We start from the raw sequence: 23,001 nt of genomic DNA, 5'->3' as shown, positions 1-23,001 counted from the left end.
CTGGTTATTCGCCTTCTCTCTTAGTAGGGAGGGTGTGTCTCTATTTTATGTTGTACCACGCCTGTAAGGCTGGCATACAAGTAGGGGGGGAATGGGGGGTCATGGTATATATACTCAGCCAAGCATTGGGAGAATTTCATTGATGTATAACTCACTTCTTCTCATTTGTTGTCTCTTGGAGAGTTAAATAGGGTAGGTGGGGGAAGGAGTGTAAGTTGACATAATATGGTTGTCATCTGTTAGATGTTTTGAGGATTTACCAAGTTATTCCAACCAAATAGTTATGTGTATAATTTGGGAGGGGGGGTTAATAGCGTAAGCTGGGGAGGGGAGAAAATATAAAAAATTATGATGATGGAATACCACCTTGCCTTTGTTTGATATGTACTAAAAACCAGTTTGTTAGTGGAGTTTGTTGGCACGTTAACATGCTGCATCATCAATAAAAATGTTGAAACTAAAAGAAATACGTGCATAACAAGAAACCATTGTAGTACAACCAAACAAGAGGTAGTATGATCAAATCATTTATTTTTGAACACGATGGACCATGCAGGTCTTTTTCTGCCGTCATCTACTATGTTACTATGTTACTATCTTAGCAGCAGTATATTGTAAAAGCTGTAGTTTTGAGATTAACTGAGCAGATAGAAGACAGTATATATGCCATTACAATAGTCTGCAGAAGATAAAACAGACTGGACTAAGACAGAAAAATGCTTCTCCAATAAGAATGCACAAATGTACCTAAGCAGGGGCAATTTACAAAGACACAGCTTTAGTTACAGTATTAACCTGAAATATTTTTGATAAAGAGGTGTTCAAAAGGACACCAAGAGGTTCATTTTCAAAGCACTTAGACTTACAAAGGTATATAGAGGGGCATTTTCGATATGACGTCTAAATCTGAATTTGGACGTTTTACACAAAACGCCCAAATTCTGAACAGGAAAGAAGGTCATTTTCAACAAAAAAAAAAAGTAGTCTATCTTTTTCTTTCGAAAATACTGTTTTGAAAAACGTTTTGTGATTTGGATGTTTTGTTTTTCAGTCCATTTTCGAACAAAAAACGTCCAAATGCAAAACTCAAAAAAATCAAGCCATTAGGATACAGACCATAAGAAAAGTTTCAGTCACAGGAAAACATTCATAGAGGATAACAAAGTTCAAACTGCTGTAGAATCAGTCCTGTTACACTTGTGGAGGAAACTGTGAACCCCCCAAAGCTCACCAGAAACCCGCTGTACCCACATATAGGTGCCACCTTCACCCGTAAGTCTATGGTAGTGGTGTACAGTTAGGTTTTCTGGGGGCTTAACAGACAAGGCAAGGGTGAGATATGTACCTGGGAGCATTTTACGAAGTCCACTGCAGTGCCCCTAGGGTGCCCTATTGCCCAATAAAAATGTTACCAGTAATAAAGAATGACAACGTGGATTGAGCAGCTCAGATTTGCTTGCTGTGTTTGGGTAAGGGGATGAGGTGCGCTGAAGAGAGGGAAAGGGAGATTAACCTTATGGGCTTCAGTGGCTGTCTCAATCTAACCGCTTTCAGCTCTCTCCTACCCGCTCCCTTAGTACTGGCTCGCAGCACAGCTGTCTTCTTCAATTTTCCGGGCCGCTGGCAGCATCAGTGAGGAAGGAACACTGTCTTCGGTGGCTCCGGAAACTCTCTCTCTGTTGCAGCGTCCCACCTATGCAGGACAGAAAATTGCAGCAGAGAGAAAGCTTCGGGCCACCGAAGGCAGTATACTTACCTCACTGATGCTGCCGGGGGCTCAGATTGAAGAAGGCAGCGGTGTAGGGAGACAAAAGGGAGTAGGAGTGAGCTAAGGCAGTTAAGATTGAGAACAGGAGACGGCATTACGGCTGAAGCAGGGAGTGGGAGAAATATGCTAAGGCCGCCACGGGGCCTCTGGATGCTCAAGGTCCTATGCATCTGCCCCTGCCTAAGACTGGCCCTGCCCAAGATCACAAGGAGCCACAGTGTGATATGGGCACTCCTGATTCTCAGCCTGCTGTTCTCTAACAGGCAGTAACTGTAAATTTAACAGATCATATCCTATATACTCTGGCTTATGAGCGAGGTTAATTCATGTCATGTTACATGCAAAATACTTCCACCCCTCAAGAGACTTTGTACTGCAAACTCATGAGCTCTTGAATGCATGGAAAGCATGAGACAAATGAGTTCAAAGATTCTCCATTTCAATGCTTGCTGTTTTATGGCCAGACAGTTAATATTTTTGCAAGATGTGCACTTACTTTTGTCACTAGCATTGGCCCAATCACATTGGTTGCGTACACATTCATCATGTCCTCAGCAGTCAGCGTCTCCAGAGTGCTGGGTGACATGATTGCTGCATTGTTTATCAGTAGGCTCAGACCTGCTCCTTTCAATTTCTGCTGCACAGACTTCACAGCTGTATCCACGCTGGCAGGATCAGTTATTTCTACAAGATAAATAGATCTGGATCAAAGTTCTGGGATAGAAAATACTGAATGAGACAGTTAAGATAAGGCTCCTTTATCCCTTCAGAGACCATAGAAGGCGAATGAAACTGGAACAAATCTTTGCTGAACTCTCCTTTTCCAAAGAAATATTGGGATACTTGCCTTCACTGAAATCTGGACCAGTTCTTCCCCCCACCTCACCCCCTGCCAGTGTTATATTGCTGGAGTTTTGTGGGTGAAAGGGGCTTTGTGATTTGTACGCACAGAGTCTAACTCCAACCCTTAGTAGCTCCGACAGTAAAAGTTAAGACAGGCGGTTTCACTTAAAAAGAAAAAAAAATCTACATTAAGGGATCAAAATGGGACAAAACCTTTATAAAAAAAACAAACACACACACACACCTTGGATTTAACTGCCTTCCCAAAAAGCAAAGTCTTGCAGGGACCCAACTATATTCCAGAGGCAAGGTCCTATACAATTGAACACTTCTCCCTATGTAGATTTTAAATTCACTGCCTTCCATGCCGATTTTTGTGTTTAATTCTGTTTATTGGTAACACAACTTATACAATGCTCCAACACGAACATAAAACGAAATTGTGTCATAACATCATCTCTAACTGCGTCACCGAACATTTTATTTTTCTCCTCCCCCTCCCAATGTTAACTCCCTGTCCCCTCCCTTCCCCCCTCCCTTCCCAGAAGAACAGGCAATCATTTAAACATTTAAAAGTCTGCTTCTAACTCCAGGTGACAACGATCTCCAGAAGGGGTTCCAACAGTCCTGGAATTCCACACCTCTTTCTGAGTTCCAGTCCTGTATATCCAGCCTTTCAAGTCTCATCAGTACAATCAACTTGACACGCCATTGTTGAATTCCCGGGCACTGCCCGGTTGTCCATCCTGCCAGGAGTGACTGCAGTACTGTTAAAGTCACCTTATTGGCAAATGATTTATAGCCTTTAGGCGCTGGTAGTCCTAGGCGGGGTCTGCCAAACAGTAGTAATACATCATAGTACCACCTAGATCCCCACCAAGTAGAGACCTGCAACAGTACCTCCCTCCACAACTTTTCCACTCTCCTACATCCCCAGGACATGTGTCCAATCAGTATGCCCTCTGTACCACATCTCGGGCACTCTCCCCAGGCAGAGGCCCCCATGTGGAATGCTCTACGCGGTGAAATGTACATTCGGAGCGCAAATTTATACCATGTCTCCCAGTGTTCAGTGAATCTGGACCTCTTAAGAATACCCAGAATAAAGGACTTGAGGTGCTCTACTTTAATAGGGGTTCCGAGGTCTTTGGTCCAGGCCTCCGCCAATTTTTTATAATCCAATTCTGAGGCTGAGTCTTTGATATGTCTGTGGTAGAAGGTCAGTGGCACTCGCTGTTGTGCTTCAAAGGAGAATGCCGTCGATAGTTCCTCCCTGACATCTTCAGTCAGGTCCGTCCAAGGAAGACCCCGAATATAATGTGCCAGTTGATAATAGTACCAATAGTCTTTGTTGGGGATATTGTACTCCCTTTGTAGCTCCATAAAGGGTTTAATTTTTCCTTCGTCGGTCACTGCTTGTAGCAAATATTTGAGTCCCTGTCTCTCCCAGCGTTCAAATGTTGGATACAAATTACCCGCGGGAAACCTCGGGTTGCCACATATAGGTAGGAATGGTGTTACCCTTGGTGAGAAATGATGTAGTCGGCACACCCAGCGCCACGTGGCCCGCGCTGCTGGCATTATGCCTGACTGGTGTAGCTCCATAGGGGTCTCCCTATCTGGCAAGTGCAGGAGGCATCCCAAGTCCGCAACCGGGGACATCCGCCTCTCCAGGGGGGTGTTTGAAAAATCTGAGGTTCGTCTATGCCAGTCATTGATGTGGCGCATTTCGCAGGCGACAGTCACGTGACGTAAGCTAATGAGGCCCACCCCCCCATGTTCCACTGGGGTGCACATCATCCTTAACGGGAGCCGTGGCTTCCTCCCTTTCCACAGAAATTTATTTAAAAGTCTATTCTGTTGTCGTTCATCCGTTTTGGAAAGATAAAGAGGCACTGTTTGAAAGACATATAGCCATTTTGGGATAATAAACATATTATACAGTGCCACTCGCACAAATAGGGATATTGGAAGGTTCTCCCACCCCTCCAGCTTTGACTTAGTATCTGACATTAAAACAGTCACATTAAGTTCATGTAGCTTCTTCAAGTCTGCTGGTATCTGTATCCCCAAATATTTGAGGGAATCTTCTGCCCATCTGAGAGGGAAAGGTCCACGCCAGGCGCCCCTCACCGAGGGCATCAATGGGAGTGCCCAGGATTTGTCATAGTTCAATTTAAATCCAGAGTAGCGTCCATAGGTCTCCAGACAGGTCAACATGCCCCGGAGAGAGCGTGCTGGCTCTTGTAGCACCAGGAGTAGGTCATCAGCATAAGCTAAGAGTTTGACTTGCTCACGCCCCAGAACAACCCCCCTCACCTCCTCCGCTAACATCACAGTTCGGAGCAGAGACTCCAAGGCTACAGTAAAGAGGAGTGGCGACAGGGGACAACCCTGCCTCGTCCCCCTCATTATCGGGAATCGTGGGCCCTGTACTCCATTCACCAATAGTCCTGCCCGTGGGTCCTTGTAAAGTGCCCGTATCACCTCTAAACACCATCCATCAAAGCCCATGTATTCTAGCGTTTGGAAAAGATATGGCCAGGCGACCCTGTCGAAAGCCTTCTCTGCGTCGAGGCTCACCACCAGGGCGGGATCTCCTCCCGCCCGGCAGCGAGCCATCGCCAGCAGTAGTCGCCGGATATTAAATGAGGACTGCCTCCCTCTGACAAAACCCACCTGTTCTGGGGTCACCATCCTAGCAAGGGGTACGGCCATCCTCTCTGCCAATATCTTAGCTAGCAGTTTTACTTCTACATTTATGAGAGAGATAGGTCGGTAAGACGTCACCTGTTCTCTGGTCTTCTCTGGTTTCGGGATCAGGGTGATTAGTGCTGTATTTTCATGCAAGGGAAATGAACCTGTCCCAATTACCTCTTCAAAATAAGCTAACAGATCTCCCACTACTTCCATCAGCAGGTTTTTATAGTATTCTCCAGGGTATCCATCAGGTCCCGGGGCTGAGCATGTCTTTAGAGTCTTTATCGCTGCCTGTAGTTCAGTAAGTTGCAAAGGTGCATTTAGGGCTTCTAGCTCTAGCTCTGTCAGCTTGGGGACCTTCGCCTGCTCTAGATAGTGTTGGATCTCCGAGGGTGCCCCCCACCCCCCCACATCTGCTCCATATAAGGAGGCAAAATATTTCATGAACTGGTCGACTATTGTTTTATGGTCATTTATTATCTGTCCATTAGGGCCTTTAATCGCTTCTATAATTCTGGAACCCCCCCACCCCTTAATTATTCTGGCCATCAATTTCCCTGATCTGTTCCCAAATCGCTTGAGCCTATATTTTTGGTAATTCATGTAGTTTTCTCATGTATAAGAGTGTTAAGGGCCACCTGTGTCGCCCTCAGGGCCTCCATTGTGCGTGCATTAGGATTTTGAATATATTTCCTTTTAGCTACTTGGGTTTGTTTTTCTAATTGTAGTATACTGTTCGCCAGCTGTTTTTTCCTTCTGCATACATAGGCAATTATATCACCTCTCAGCACTGCTTTCGAGGTTGCCCAGTATATCTTGGGCCAGTCCTTGTGTTGTGCGTTATACTCTTTAAATTCGGCCCATTTAGTATGTATATATTGGTTGAAGTGGGGGTCCCTAGCTAAGTAAACTGGGTAACGCCAGCCTGGGCCACCCCCCTCTTTCTCCAGAGCAAATTCAATGTCCGCCCACACCGGGGCATGGTCCGAGATCTCTACAGGGCCTATGTGGACTGCCTGTATCCGGGAGAACAGAGATCGGTCTGTTAATATGTAGTCTAGGCAAGCCTGCGTATTATGGGCCCGGGAATGGTGAGTATAGTCCCTTTCTCCTATGTGGAGGGTCCTCCAAGTGTCCACCAGTCCCAGTGTGTTGGTAAACGTCTGCCACATCTGAGATCTATACCCTCGATAATATGGGGACGCGGTCGCTGAACAGTCTAAGGTGGGGTCAGAAATCAAGTTAAAATTTCCCACAACCATCAGTTCCCCCTCCCGGATTGCCAAACATCTAGCCATCAGGCGTTGGAAAAATTTTTTATCCGGTGTGTTGGGACCGTATATTACTAGTAAGTGGAATTTTATTCCTTGCGCCCACCCCTGGAGCAGTATGTAATTCCCTTGTTCTCCTCGTTCTATTGTTGTCAATTTACAGGGCACTCCTCTCCTTACTAGGACAGCCACTCCTCCCCTCCGCCCCTGGGCCGAAACCGCATAAACCTCTTCGACCCACTGCTTTTTCAGTTTTTTATGCTCTTGGTCTGACAGCCTCGTTTCTTGTAAACAAGCGATGTATATTTTATGTCTCTTTAGGGCAGCTAAGATTTTTGTTCTTTTTATGGGGGAAGTTATTCCCCCTACGTTCCATGTGGCTAGCCTAATTGGCATGTTTGCGTCGCATGATGCTGTTTTGTATGAGTCCTAGTCCTATATATTATGTCTAATTCTTTGTCCATTCCTTCCCCCCCTGTCCATCGATGGCGTCTGTCCTCCCTTATTAATCGTTGTCTTTCCTGCCCAGAAGCTTCTTCTTCACACATTATTAATTGTCAGTTCTTCCTACCCCTCCCTCCCTCCCCTCCCCCCCTCACCCTCTGCCAAAACCCTGTGTAACCTTCCAGTGCTAGCTGAAAGTGGGGATCCCTTGTGACGCTAAGGAGTCCCGACTCTCACCTGCCCCCCCCATTCCTCGTGCTTCCCCTCACCTTGTAAATTGCTTATGCCTCATGACCAGGCTCCCGCGCCTGCTCAGCCGCTCTCAGTCTCCCGCCATTAATCCGTGGCCGTTCAGAAATGCTCTTGCAGGTTGTACTGCATCAAAGTGCTGCCATCTATCTTGGTGAAAGATTCGCAACCGAGCTGGATATGTTAGCATGAATTTGATTTTTTTCTTAATCAACGTTGTGCAGAGGGGGTGAAATTGTCTCCTCTTTTCTTGTACCGTCCGGGAAAAGTCTTGGAAGATTAATACTCGTTTAGAATTATAGGTCAGAGTGTCTCTCTTCAATTTGAAACCTTGCAAAATTTCTTGCTTATGTTTATAGTTCAACACTTTTGCTATTACCACTCGGGGCCGGTTAGCGTCTTCGATTTTTCGGCCTACTCTGTGGGCTCTTTCTACTACCAATGGCCCTCTTGAATCGGTCAGAGCCAGTTCCCTGCCCAGCCATTGTTCCAGCCACTCTGCCATATTAGCCTCCGGTATGCTTTCAGGTAGGCCAACTAACCTTATATTGTTTCTCCGCGAGCGATTCTCGAGATCTTCAAACTTATCAGTCAGGTCTTTCAATTGTTGCTTCAAACTGGAGATCTCAGGCCCATGTGTTCTCACATCGTCCTCCAGTGCCATTACTCGGGTCTCCACATCTCCCACTCGGGTTTGCAAGCCATCAAAGCCAGCCGCATAACTGTCCAGTTTTTCGGATAAGGAGTCCCATTGCGGGGCTAGTGCCTTCATAATCGCTGCTGTGATCTGCGCTAGTTGGGCTTCTGAGAACTCCGTTCTCAACTCGCTCTCGTTGTCCGCCATTTTGTTTTCATTCCCGGTTTTATTTTTCTCTTTTTTCACCGTTTTATGCGCCATCTGACCGGGTGAGCGGCGTAGATATCTGTCCATAAAATTCTCCGTTGCGTATAGTCGCGGGAGGGGAGCAAATCAGCTGTTTTCTTTTGTTTTGGGGACGTTTAGGAGCCGGGGTCCCAGAGCTGTAGCGCGAAGCGTCCGTCCAGCTCACAGCATCGCGAGATCGCCCCTTCCATGCCGATTTAAAAAAAAAAAAAGTTCCAGAGGAGATCCGGGAAATTATAGACCGGAGAGTCTGACATCGATGCCGAGCAAAATGGTAAAGACTATTATTAAGAACAAAATTACAGAGCATATTCAAAAGCATGGATTAATGAGACAAAGTCAACATGGATTTAGTGAAGGGAAATCTTGCCTCACCAATCTACTACATTTCTTTGAAGGGGTGAACAAACATGTGGATAAAGGGGAGCTGGTTGATATTGTGTATCTGGATTTTCAGAAGGCGTTTGACAAAGTACCTCATGAAAGACTCCAGAGGAAATTGGAGAGTCATGGGATAGGAGGTAGTGTTCTATTGTGGATTAAAAACTGGTTAAAAGAAAACAGAGAGTAGGGTTAAATGGTCAGTATTCTCAATGGAGAAGGGTAGTTAGTGGGGTTCCCCAGGGGTCTGTGCTGGGACCGCTGCTTTTTAACATATTTATAAATGACCTAGAGATGGGAGTAACTAGTGAGGTAATTAAATTTGCTGATGACACAAAGTTATTCAAAGTCGTTAAATCGCGGGAGGATTGTGAAAAATTACAAGAGGACCTTACGAGACTGGGAGACTGGGCGTCTAAATGGCAGATGACGTTTAATGTGAGCAAGTGCAAAGTGATGCATGTGGGAAAGAGGAACCCGAATTATAGCTACGTCAGGCAAGGTTCCATGTTAGGAGTCACGGACCAAGAAAGGGATCTAGGTGTCATTGTTGATGATACATTGAAACCTTCTGCTCAGTGTGCTGCTGTGGCTAAGAAAGCAAATAGAATGTTAGGTATTATTAGGAAAGGAATGGAAAACAAAAATGAGGATGTCTTTGTATTGCTCCATGTGTTCAATTCTGGTTGCCGCATCTCAAAAAAGATATAGTGGAATTAGAAAAGGTGCAGAGAAGGACGACAAAAATGATAAAGGGGATGGGACGACTTCCCTATGAGGAAAGGCTAAAGCGGCTAGGGCTCTTCAGCTTGGAGAAAAGGCGGCTGAGGGGAGATATGATAGAGGTCTATAAAATAATGAGTGGAGTTGAACGGGTAGATGTGAAACGTCTGTTCACGCTTTCCAAAAATACTAGGACTAGGGGGCATGCGATGAAGCTACAATGTAGTAAATTTAAAACGAATCTGAGAAAAGTTTTCTTCACTCAACGTGTAATTAAACTCTGGAATTCGTTGCCAGAGAATGTGGTAAATGCAGTTAGCTTAGTGGAGTTTAAAAAAGGTTTGGACAGCTTCCTAAAAGGAAAAATCCATAGACCGTTATTAAATGGACTTGGGGAAAATCCACTATTTCTGGGATAAGCAGTACAAAATGTTTTGTACTTTTTGGGATCTTGCCAGGTATTTGTGATCTGGATTGGTCACTGTTGGAAACAGGATGCTGGGTTCGATGGACCTTTGGTCTTTCCCAGTATGGCAATACTTATGTACTTATGCACTTATGTATTGAGCTGAAGCTTCTGAAAGAGATGAAGTACGTGTGGACTAGTAAAGCAGAATTGCAAAAACTGGCACATAACCCATACATAGACTTAAGAATCTGGTACAGGCCATTATTCCGAAAGCCCTATGAAATGGAAATGCTGCTATTTACATATGTAAGTGGCATCCATGTGGAAATAGTAATTTTAGGATGTCAATCTACACATCAAGACATCCATGTTTAGACATGTTGAGAGTATGGCACGGTAATGTTGGGGTATACAAGCCTGATGTTTAAAATTTTCTGCCTTTAGTGTCCACAGGTTTTGCAGAGTACAACTTTGCTTGTCTTCTGGACCTGGTGCTTGCACTAGTGGTTGCTGGGGGAGATCTTCAGAGCTGCTTGATTCTCTGTTTGCCAGTTATGTTCACAGGGTGTCTTTGGTTTATTTATTTATTGCATTTGTACCCCAAATTTTCCCACCTATTTGCAGGCTCAATATGGCTTACATAGTACCGTCAAAGGTGTTTGCCCAGTCGGTGGATAACAAATACAAAGTTGTATAGTGATCGTATGAGGTATGGTTCAATAATTTTTATTGGAGAAATCATAAAACATCATTAACATACAGATGACTCTGCGTAGTTATCTAACACTGCAATCTTAATGCTTCCAACGACAAAGCTCATTACACTGCACACAACAGCAAAGGTCTCACTGTCTTCTGGTCTTTCTAATTGCCTCTCCAGTACTTTTTTTTTTACAGTTTCTCCCCCTATGCTCCTCCCCCCTTCCAACAAACCCCCCTCCCTGTTGCAGTCTTTAGTCACAGTCCTCACACTCCAACTATTATGGTAGCATCTGTTGCACATCTATGTTACATGTTCATTATGTGCCCCCTAGCATAGGGTGTCAACGTAAGCCAGAACGGCGTCCAGCAATTCCAAAAAGTCCTTACGCCCAATGGCCTCCAGTTTCGCAAGCTCGTTCTTTCCGTGCGCAGCAGGTAAATCATCTGTCCTCTCCACTGAGATATCGTTGGTCCCTCCACAGACAGCCATGCAGACAATATTGTTTTCTTCGCCACCATCACTGATCACATGGCAAAAGCTCGGCAGCCCCTCGGAGTAGGTCTAGAAATTCGCGGGTAACCAAAAAGAAGTCGAGCATCCATCTGCCAGTTTACGTTCCAAATAATGGCCATCTGTTTAGTCAAGTCCCTCCAAAACTTTCAAATCCGTGGACAGTTCCAGAACATATGACCCAACGCCTTCCGCTGTACATGTGGGGCATGCCCCATCTGGCGATACTCCAATATGGAATGCTCGTCTGGGAGGCAGATATGCCCTCAGTGTAAACTTAAATTGTATTTCCCAATAATTTGCTTGGTCCGTGTTTCTGCAGTAGCCAACAAGATGCTCCCGCAGTAGTGCAGTTGTGATCTCCATCCCCAATTCCTCACTCCATAATTTAGATAGTCTCTCAAAATCTGGCTCTTTTGCCATGTCCTTAAAATGTCTATCGTAGAACGTTAGTGGCACTTTATGTTGTACAAATCAAACGCTCCAGTCCAATTTTTTAAGGTGTTTTGTCGTATAACAGAGAAAAAAGCCCTCAGAAGCCACTGGTAAATTACCTGTGGTTTAGTGCATAGTTATAGATGATTGATTTAAATAACTTATGCAGTGTTTCTATCACTGGGCAAAAAAACTCTGTTATTTTATTTGTGGCTAAATTAAAAAGCCTCAATTTAATATTAACTGGCAGCACACCAAATTATGTTGACTGACTGCATTCAATACATCAGGCTCAGTTGAGAAAACCTGAATTATATCAGCAAACCGAAAAACAAAAAACTTAGCTTTAAGCTGGTTTCAAACACTTGTCATAATCCGTTCTACGGAGATCGCCGTTTCACCTAAGACCACGGCTTCATCAGGAACGGAATGCTGACCGTAAGTGGTTGCTGAAGTCTGAAACAAAGGTTATAAATCAATATAAATTGCTGTCAGAAAACAATATAAATGTAAAACACAAAAGAATCACACCACGAGCAGGCATACTGATGATGAAGGTTCAATCTCTTTTCAGAAAATGGCGCCTTGGCGTTCTCATTAAAGCAGCTGGTTAATATGCTATCGTCGTAATGACGTATTTGAACGTTAGTAAAAATTGAACCAATCGATTGCATTCTTAAGTCCATTGGGTTCCAACGTATCCCATTCAAAAATCCACTTAGCTTCCCTTCTTGCAAGTGCAATTTTGCGATTGCCTCCCCGATGGAATGGCTTAATCCAATCAATTGCAAGGCATCGTAAGTCTTCAAACTTATGCTTGTGTTCAATGCAATGTGCAACAATGGGTTCTTTGATCGCTGATCTTCTAAGGTTAGACCTGTGTTCGAGGATTCTAACCTTGAGGGATCTTGTAGTCATGCCTATATATTTTTTGTTGCAAGGACACGTCAAACAGTAAACAACATGATTGGAAAGGCAATTAGTAAACTGCAAGAGTTTATGAATTTTATTAGTTTTTGGATTTATAATCTGTTTGGTTTGCGTGGTAATATTGCAAATTGAGCAGTGGCCGCATTTAAAGTGTCCATAAATTCTGGTTTCATTTTTATCTGTCGAGAGTTTAATATCTGCGGGACTGAGGATCTCTTTGATATTTCTTGTCCTCGAGAAAGCAATACGGAGGTCCATATTTTCAAAAACGTGTGATGTTTTCATAATCTCCCATCTTTTCTTAATCATTGTGGCGAGATTCTCACTATGTTCACTGAATTGCATTACCATAGTGAACTTATCGGAGTCTTGACGTTCTAAATGTTTGGATAAAAGTAAACTTCTATCATTGTATTTTGCCCTTCGATATGCTTTCTTCAAAATTGATCTACTATAGCCCCTATCTTGTAAGTTTGACATTAGATTGTTAGCCTGAACTTTAAACATATTGAAATCAGAACAAATCCGTCTGATCCTAAGCATCTGTGAAAAAGGAAGACTATCTTTCAAGTGTTTGGGATGACAGCTGGAACTATGTAAAAAAGTGTTCCGGTCTGTCTCTTTTTTAAACACTTTAGTAACAAAGCCCTCTGATGTTTTGTTAATTTCTACATCTAAAAAATGAATGTTGGTGGATGAATGTTGTTCCGTAAACTGAATGTTCTCATCGCAATTATTGAGCCATGTCATGAATTTCTGAAGATCTGTGGCTGTACCTATCCAAATCATGAAAATATCATCGATATATCTCCACCACTGTGCGATAATCTCAAAAAAAGGGGATTTGTCTATCCATGTGGTCTCATATTGGGACATATATAAATTGGCGATGGACGGAGCAAATGTAGCTCCCATTGCCACCCCACTTGTTTGTAAGTAAAGTTTATCAAGAAAGAAAAAATAATTTTCTTTCATCGCTATTCTTGCAAGCGAAAGGAGAAAATCGGTAGGGATGTGATGCGGTCTGATTCTGTTTTCAAGAATATTCCTTATGTTGTTTAAAGCTTCATCTTGGGGAATGGATGTGTATAGTGAGCATACGTCCAATGTAACCATGAGTGCATGAGGGTAATTAGATCCAACTTCTTCAATTTTTTCAAGAAAATGAGTGGTATCCCTAATATATGATGGGTATTTTGACACTTCTGGTCGTAGAAAAGTGTCAATGAAGGAAGATAAAGGTTCTAGTATGGAGTTTCTTCCCGAAAGAATCGGTCTGCCCGGTGGATTCTCAAGACTCTTGTGAACCTTCGGTAAAAAATACATTACCGGTATAGTTGGTGAACTGCGACACAAAAATTTTTTATCTTTAAAAGTGATATATCCTTCTTCTAAAGCTTTGGTGGTAATTCGATTAATCAAAGATTTGAGCCTATTAGTAGGGTCAAGCATCAATCTTTTATATGATTTAATGTCATTTAATTGTCTTAAAGCTTCATTGATGTAATCACTCCGATTTTGTATTACAATACCTCCACCTTTGTCCGCCTTTTTAATGATGATGTTATTATCATTTTTTAAGGTGTTAAGAGCTCGCATTTCTTCCTTTGAAATATTGAATTTCTTGAAGTGCAAAAAACTATTATTACGTTTATATTTATCTAAATCACTGAGAATCATGGTTTTGAACGTATGCAACACAGGATTCTGTGAAGCAGGAGGTCTCCAAATGCTCTTTGGTTTTATAATGGTTCTGTCATAGGTGGTATCTTGACTATCAAAGAACAATTTTATCTCTAGTTTTCTAATGAATTTCTCTAAATCCACGTGAAATTGGAAATCCTTAAAATGTGTTGAGGGGACGTATGACAGACCCTTCAGTAAAATAGATTCTTCAACTGGAGTTATTATTCTGTTAGATAAATTAATAACGACAGATTTTATTTCTGAGACCGTGTACGGGGTCTGTTCCATTGTCCTACGTTCCCTCTTCTGTTGACTCTCCCTTGTCTGTTCCCTAAAAAAGGCTTTTGTCTATTGAAATTACTCACTTCGCCACTACTATTGGATGATGAGGAATCATAGAAAGAAATGCTTTTCTTATTGGAAGGTAATTCTACATCGTCAGTTTGCATCCAGGGGTAAACTTTATTTGTGGTGTAATCTTTTTCGTCCCTGATTAATTTCTTGGTTTTGGATTTTTTAAGATTTTCCCGAAATTTATTCACATGATCTTTTAAGATTGAGTGTTGTTGATCAAAATCTGTTAATGTGGTACTAGCCTTCAGTTTAGTTACTTCAGCGTCTAATTCTTCTTTTAATATGTTTAAATTACTTTGGCTTTTTTCAATAATGAGTAGCATTAAATCAAGGGAACATTTATTCAATATTCTATTCCACTTATCAATGAATTCCTTGTCTTCCGTGAAACACTGAGGGGCTTTGTTGACACGAAGTCCCCTTGGAATTCTTTCTGTTTTGCAATATTGAATTAACAAACCACTGTTTAGCTCTATTTTAACAATATTTTTTGATTTTAAAGTGATATCACTCCAACTATTTTCAGTAGTTGGAGATTCTGAATCTATGGAGAAATCTGACGGAAAGCTAAGCAAGTTCTTGAATTGATCATTGGAAAAACTATAGCCTGTGCTCCATGGATTTTGTGACATACTGCTGAAAGACTATATCAAATAGTAACTAGAACAAAGTGCAGTTTACTGGAGCAAAAAAATACCACAGTACAAATCAAACGCTCCAGTCCAATTTTTTAAGGTGTTTTGTCGTATAACAGAGAAAAAAGCCCTCAGAAGCCACTGGTAAATTACCTGTGGTTTAGTGCATAGTTATAGATGATTGATTTAAATAACTTATGCAGTGTTTCTATCACTGGGCAAAAAAACTCTGTTATTTTATTTGTGGCTAAATTAAAAAGCCTCAATTTAATATTAACTGGCAGCACACCAAATTATGTTGACTGACTGCATTCAATACATCAGGCTCAGTTGAGAAAACCTGAATTATATCAGCAAACCGAAAAACAAAAAACTTAGCTTTAAGCTGGTTTCAAACACTTGTCATAATCCGTTCTACGGAGATCGCCGTTTCACCTAAGACCACGGCTTCATCAGGAACGGAATGCTGACCGTAAGTGGTTGCTGAAGTCTGAAACAAAGGTTATAAATCAATATAAATTGCTGTCAGAAAACAATATAAATGTAAAACACAAACCTAGCTTAGGGTGTCAACGTAAGCCAGAACGGCGTCCAGCAATTCCAAAAAGTCCTTACGCCCAATGGCCTCCAGTTTCGCAAGCTCGTTCTTTCCGTGCGCAGCAGGTAAATCATCTGTCCTCTCCACTGAGATATCGTTGGTCCCTCCACAGACAGCCATGCAGACAATATTGTTTTCTTCGCCACCATCACTGATCACATGGCAAAAGCTCGGCAGCCCCTCGGAGTAGGTCTAGAAATTCGCGGGTAACCAAAAAGAAGTCGAGCATCCATCTGCCAGTTTACGTTCCAAATAATGGCCATCTGTTTAGTCAAGTCCCTCCAAAACTTTCAAATCCGTGGACAGTTCCAGAACATATGACCCAACGCCTTCCGCTGTACATGTGGGGCATGCCCCATCTGGCGATACTCCAATATGGAATGCTCGTCTGGGAGGCAGATATGCCCTCAGTGTAAACTTAAATTGTATTTCCCAATAATTTGCTTGGTCCGTGTTTCTGCAGTAGCCAACAAGATGCTCCCGCAGTAGTGCAGTTGTGATCTCCATCCCCAATTCCTCACTCCATAATTTAGATAGTCTCTCAAAATCTGGCTCTTTTGCCATGTCCTTAAAATGTCTATCGTAGAACGTTAGTGGCACTTTATGTTGTACCCCCAAAGAGAGCGCCGAACCTAGTTCCTCTTGTACATCTTCCGCTAGCGCTTCTGGTGGGAGGCTCTCTATATAGTGCTTTAATTGGTAATAATGAAACCAGTCCAAGAAACTCAGGGAGAATTGGGCCTGGAGTACTGCCCACGACTTAGGCCAACCTTCTTCATCGATGGCCTGCAATACGTACTCCAGCCCTTTCTCTTTCCATCGGGCAAACACCTCATAAATCTGACCCGGTCGGAATTCCGGGTTGCCACAAACTGGGAGATATGGGGTAATGCGAGGCGAAAATCGGTGGTGTCGGCAGAGCCAGTGCCAGACTGCCTGCGCTGCAGGCAAGAGCTGCGCCTTATCCAGCAGGCCAAGTTCTTCTTTGCTTCGTCTGTGTAGTAAGTAACTTATATGTTTCTGTTCAGTCTCTAGTAGTTTTAATCGAGATGGAGTAAAGTATTGCCTGCGCCTCAGCCAATCATTCAAGTGTCTTAGGCCACTGGATATTGTCATGTAGCGCAGGTTCAGCAACCCCAGGCCTCCAAACTCCACCGGAAGGTGTAGATTAGACAAAGCTGTTCTAGGTTTTTTCTTTTTCCACAAAAAGGTCTGCAAGATCTTGTTTAGTCGTTTTTCATCAGCTTTGGTCAGATATAATGGCAGGGTCTGGAACACATACAGCCACTTGGGGACTATCACCATGTTATATAAGGCTATTCCAGTGGTGTGCTGGAGCCGGCTCGCACCGGCTCGCAAGAGCCGCTTGTTAAATTTTGACAGCTCTTGCGAGCCGGTTGTTGTTGGGGGCGAGCCGGCTCCATTGCGGGAGGTAAGCATGGCAGGAAGGCGCCATCACAGGCAATGCTTACCTCCCCTGCCGCTCCAAAGCATGTCCAAAGATGTCCTTCGCTCCCACCCTCCCTTCCTGCTCCCCTTCGACTTTTTTTAATTACCTCCGTCGAAGTGCACGCCATTTAAAGCCCTGCTGCGTGCTGGCCGTCTCCAGGCTTCCCCTGCTTGATTCGGATGATGTTCGTGCCTTAGTCCCGCCTTCATTCTGACGTCATTTCCTTTTTTCGCGAAGGCGGGACTAAGGCACGAACATCATCCGAATCAAGCAGGGGAAGCCTGGAGATGGCCAGCACGCAGCAGGGCTTTAAATGGCGTGCGGGTTTCGACGGAGGTAATTAAAAAAAGACGGAGGGGAGCTGGAGGGGAGGGTGGGAGCGAAGGACATCTTTGGACATGCTTCGGAGCGGCAGGGGAGGGAGGAGAATCGCTGGATGGGTAGAGGGGGGCAGGGGAGAGACTTGCTGAGCATGGGTGGGTAGAGGGGGGCAGGGAAGAGACCTGCTGGGTATGGGTGGGCAGAGGGAGGCAGGGGAGAGACTTGCTGGGCATGGGTGGGCAGAGGGAGGCAGGGGAGAGAATTGCTGGGCATGGATGGGCAGAGGGGGGCAGGGGAGAGAACTGCTGGGCATGGATGGGCAGAGGGAGGCAAGGGAGGAGAACAGCTGGGCATGGATGGGCAGAGGGAGGCAGGGGAGAGAATTGCTGGGCATGGATGGGCAGAGGGGGGCAGGGGAGAGAACTGCTGGGCATGGATGGGCAGAGGGAGGCAAGGGAGGAGAACAGCTGGGCATGGATGGGCAGAGGGAGGCAGGGGAGAGAATTGCTGGGCATGGATGGGCAGAGGGAGGCAGGGGAGAGAATTGCTGGGCATGGATGGGCAGAGGGAGGCAAGGGAGGAGAACAGCTGGGCATGGATGGGCAGAGGGAGGCAGGGGAGAGAATTGCTGGCCATGGATGGGCAGAGGGGGGCAGGGGAGAGAATTGCTGGCCATGGATGGGCAGAGGGAGGCAGGGGAGAGAATTGCTGGGCACGGATGGGCAGGGGAGAGAATTGCTGGGCATGGATGGGCAGAGGGAGGCAGGGGAGAGAATTGCTGGCCATGGATGGGCAGAGGGAGGCAGGGGAGAGATTTGCTGGCCATGGATGGGCAGAGGGAAGCAGGGGAGAGAATTGCTGGGCATGGATGGGCAGAGGAGAGAATTGCTGGGCAGAGGGGGCAGGGGAGATAAGAGAATTGCTGGGTATGGATGGATAGAGAGGGGCAGGGGAGAGAGGAGAGTTTCAGGACATGGATGGCAGGAAGAGCAAGAGAAATTCTGGACATGGATGGAGGGCAGGGAAGGGAGAGAGAAGAAATGCTGGACATGGAGGGAAGATAGAGGAAGGAGATTAGATGAGGGAAAAGGAAGTGAGGAGAGAAACTGCACATGGATGGAGAAAATAGGCAGAAGCTGGATCCACTGTACAGTCAAGTATGCGGAGGACCAGAAATGAAGAAGAAAGGAGGAAAGAAAAGAAATAAATGGAAAGGAAGCCCTGGAAACGGAGTCAAGGGAACAGATAGAGAGCAGCAGAATCAGATACTGGACCAGCATGATCAGAGAAACAAAGTCACCAGACAACAAAGGTAGAAAAAAAATAATTTTATTTTCATTATAGTGTTTGGAATATGTCCACTTTGAGAATCAGGTGCTGAACGTTAGAAGTTTATGTTTATTTACTTATTTATGGCATTTTATCCCATATTAAACATGAATTAGATTGGAACCTGGGATCATTTAATTTTTTTTTCCTGGAGAGAGTAATGTGTTGGCCGCTGTCTCCCCCTCCCCGGGTATAGCCAGCTCTGCAATTTTTTTGGCAGGGGTTGGGGACCCCAGCCAGCACAGGCGGGAGAGGCCAGGGCCAAATCTTTGGGGGCCCATGCCCCTGTGGCCCCACGTAGCTACACCCCTGATATACATTTTGAGTCTGTTAATAGGATTGAAAGGTGCTCTTCTCTAAGGGTGTCAATCTCTCCATGCACAGGCTCCCACCCCCTGTTCCCCTTGCATGGCTCACAATCCACTTGACATCTGACTTTATGTCCCTGAAGCAAGGCTTCATCTGCTCCATTGTGCGCATGTCCACCCCCAGGTTGCTCACAGCTCTTGTACTGGATGTCCATATGCAGTCTTTTGACACCTTTGACATTCTGATGCTGGCTTCTCCAAATAAGGCATCGTAATTAGCCAGCACAATTTCAAGGATCAGATGGCTCTTGGCCTCAGAAAAATGGAGGACCCACACCCACTCAAGACCCTTAGTATGATGTCTTGATTGATGTCTTGGCCAGGAAGGTGAAAGCGCAAGGACCCTTTTGGTGGAGGTGAAGCCTGTGCAGCCTGTGGAGCCCCCTCCCTAGCTCCCTCAGGCTCTCCTCACCACTGGTTTGGCCAGCTATACCAGGGCTGCTGAGACACAGAGCCAGGCCTGTATCAGAGCCAATGGAAACAAAGGAGAAAAAAAAGGGGGGGGGGTCCACTCCTTCCACAATAATGCAAGCAAAGCAAACTCAAGGTGGAAGAAAGCCAAGTGACCAGCCCAAACACAGAGATAAGAGCTCCAAACAAAGTTTATTGGGACCCTACACGGTCCGTGTTTTGGCAGAAAAGCCTTCTTCAGGGGATGATAGATGAGTCCTCTATTGGTCGACAAAGCGATTTAGAGTGCTACCAAAGTGCAAGTTTGAGAATGCTGAGTCACCGAGCAGGGACGCAGCCAAAACGGCTGCCACCCTCCCCCCACTCAGGATGCAGCCACCACTCTCTCCCACTTGGGACGCAGCTGCCACCACCACCACCACCACCGCCCCTTGCACACTCACTCAGGATATCCCCGTCCCTCACCTTCCTATGTCAGTATATCTGCTCCTACCCGGTCTCCAAGGGGGGGCCTGGTGTCAGGGTCTATCTGTATCCTGCTCCTGTGTGCTGGGTCCATGTTATCACGTTAACACAATCACCCAGGTCCCGACAGGAGCAGGAGAGAGACAGACCCCGGCATTGAGCCTCCCCCCTTTGGAGACTGGATCTGAGGAATTTTGCCCTCCCTATTTGGTGGCCCTGACCTGCACCGGGTGGTGCCTCACTCCCTGTGATTCCACTTGGCCCCTCCTCACATTCCATCATACAAGAACCACAACCAACACCATGCCCACCACCAACACCAGTCACACTCCTCTCACTCCTCCTACTCACACTTCTCTCAATCTGCACTATCACACTCCTGTCACTGTACACTATCACATTCCTACTCCTCTTCAAACTCCAGAACATAGACCAACTCCTTCCGCCACAACCACGCCCCACCTCTCTACTAAACCCACGAAGAAAATAGTGGTCAATGGGCCTGAGGGATATATACAAAGGGACTGTTTTGACTCACATCTACCACTGTCAAACACATACAGTCAGGTAACACAGTTGGCACTTCTAGTGTGTGTGTGTGTGTGTGTGTGTGTGTGTGTGTGTGTGTGTGTGTGTGTGTGTGTGTGTGTGTGTTGTCACATCTCGAACACTGTAAAGGAATGTTCTGTGTGTCTGTTTTTAAAGCAATCACTGTGCCGCCAAGATACACCCTGTAAACAGGACATCTAGATGGTAGGTGTGCGTCGATTGCGCACGTCGATGATATAGACATGTACAGGCATCAATTCTGCACACCCAGCAAACAACATTTAAGACGCCACTGTGCTCACTTTATTCTTTGCCAGAATGGCCCAACATGTGGATGCCAGGAATCTGTGCTGGTCTGCTGTTACAAGTCCATTGGAGCAGGTATCTCTTCCCCACAAACATCTTGTGTATCACAGGGTCTGCATTGTTCAACTGATGTGATAGGTAGATGGCTAAGCTGCTAGGCACTATAGTATTTCAGTCTAGTAGTTGGATATCTATAGTTTAGGAGTATTTTACCAAGGTTTATAGGGGAGGTATAACTGTATATGATAGCGTTTACAATTGTTTTTTCTCCTGTCATGTGGTTACAGGTCTGAGAGTTTGTGTCTATAGATGGGCAAAATAGCCACAGCAACATCTGTATGCATGGTAAATGAGCAGCTTTGCCAAGTTAAGTGTGATTTTGCAGAGATGTGTGACTAAGGTTTTAAGCCAAATGTGAGGTGTGTCAGGTTTGGAGTACTGTCTATTTAGCCTTGATGGAGAGGTACATTATTGTTTTATCCAGTTATTGCCACCATGCAGCAGAGGGTTGGGGAGCACATTCAGCTCACATGGAACTGTATTGACTAGCAACAGGCACTGTGTTAGGACACCTGCCCTCTCACATTAGCACAGGTCAAAATGTAGATGTGCAACTAATGATTGTTGGTGGAGGAGTGGCCTAGTGGTTAGGGTGGTGGACTTTGGCCCTGAGGAACTGAGTTCGATTCCCAACATAGGCAGCTCCTTGTGACTCTGGGCAAGTCACTTAACCCTCCATTGCCCGCCGCATTGAGCCTGCCATGAGTGGGAAAGCGCAGGGTACAAATGTAACAAAAATAAATATGTGGTGTTGTGGTTTGCTGTTTGAAATGTCACATACAGTTGGGTGCATGATGTTATAGCTCACAATGTTGGATGGAATGTGTGGCAATGCTTGACACTTTTCTGTGATGTACTGTACATCTAGAGAGATACCTGGCCTCATGAAATGGCTCACTTGGCCCCAACTATCACCTTTGTTGTACATTTCTCTGTGTCTGCAGTGCTGCCGCTCTGTGCCCTAGTGTGCTAACGATTTGGAGATCAGTCTGATGTCCATAGGTGAGAAACAGCACTCTACTATCCTGTGTAGACCACATGTCTTACAAGTGAGGTATGTGTTCTAGTAGTTTGTTGTCTTTAGGTCAACAGGTCCACTGGTACAAACTGAGTTGGGGATTCAGGATGGCTAATAGATAACGTTCTGTCACCTGTGTTTGGTTACAATGGGGGTAGTCTGCTAAGTCAGTGCACAGAGGGGTAGGGATTGTATATGTCCAATTTGATTTGTGGTTTACATTACTTAACAGTGTCAAAATGTCAAAGTATAGTTGACATTTGCAGTAGTGATCTAAATGTCTGGAGCCTAATGAGTGTCTAGGGTGAGGATACTGGCAGAACAAGAGATACCTTATAGTAACAGGCACTGTTATTCTAAATAAGTCACTCATAAACTGCACAAGGCTGATCCTCCTGAATACCATGTTGGGTCCAGTTTGCTGTTTGACTGGTGGTAGGTATGTATATGGAAATTGTAACCTCCTGCTGCATATGAGCAGTTGTCCTGGCACTCACTCTGGAGGCTGTGTCACCTTTGTGCTCTGTGTGACCTTGCTCTCTGCTTGAGTCTGCCTGATGGCAAATGAGCACCAGACCCAACTGCTGAGCAGGCAGGTCTCCAGCTGGCATGTTGCATGGCACCCCTTCTTGGCACAGCCTAGCAGGTGTCCCTGGAGCAGGCCAAGTATATATATTGTCATCAGCAGAGGTCGGAGGGGTACCTCAGCACCTATAACCATAAAGGTCTAGCTGATTCAGTTTATCTATGCTTTCATGATTAGCCCATAATTTCACAGCAGCTGTAACCATTCAATGAGAGAGGTTTAGGTGAACTCCAAAGTGGATAATAGCTCCCCTTTGTTCAGGACGGTCAGGAGCACTCTGCAGCACGTAGCTAATGATATCTGTGGTCTTAGTGGTCAGAGAATGCTCATGAGCCGTGAGTCATATCCACTTGGGATACCATCCTAGCTACAGAAGTGTCCACTTCAGTTGATAGGCACCACTTGGGTCAACGAGCCAATATCACTTAACATGCTTTTGAGTGGATCACAAAGAGGGAATAGAGACATGCAGGGAATACACATGACATAATTGGAGACAATGTTTGACAGTTTAATATGTTTGCCTATCAAATGGTCTAGGCAGGATAAATGTTTTCCTTGTAGTATGAGAAAGGGCAGATGTAGGCTTTTGTCACAGCACCTGACTACCTTTTCT

At 44.9% G+C, this 23,001-nt stretch overlaps 1 protein-coding gene across 1 annotated transcript in view; it reads right to left on the bottom strand.

Moving 5' to 3' along the window:
- LOC115470474 (C-factor-like) overlaps positions 1 to 23,001 on the bottom strand; it is a 306,672-nt gene that overhangs the window by 174,263 nt on the left and 109,408 nt on the right. Inside the window, exon 4 of the mRNA XM_030203679.1 lies at positions 2,265 to 2,452. Within this exon, the coding sequence (XP_030059539.1) occupies positions 2,265 to 2,452 (188 nt within the window). The remainder of the gene's footprint in view (positions 1 to 2,264; positions 2,453 to 23,001) is intronic.

The sequence above is a fragment of the Microcaecilia unicolor genome, chromosome 5, assembly GCF_901765095.1.
Source record: "Microcaecilia unicolor chromosome 5, aMicUni1.1, whole genome shotgun sequence".
Taxonomy (NCBI): domain Eukaryota; kingdom Metazoa; phylum Chordata; class Amphibia; order Gymnophiona; family Siphonopidae; genus Microcaecilia; species Microcaecilia unicolor.
The sequence above is the reverse complement of the archived record's forward strand: the minus strand, read 5'-3'. Positions and strand labels throughout refer to the sequence as shown.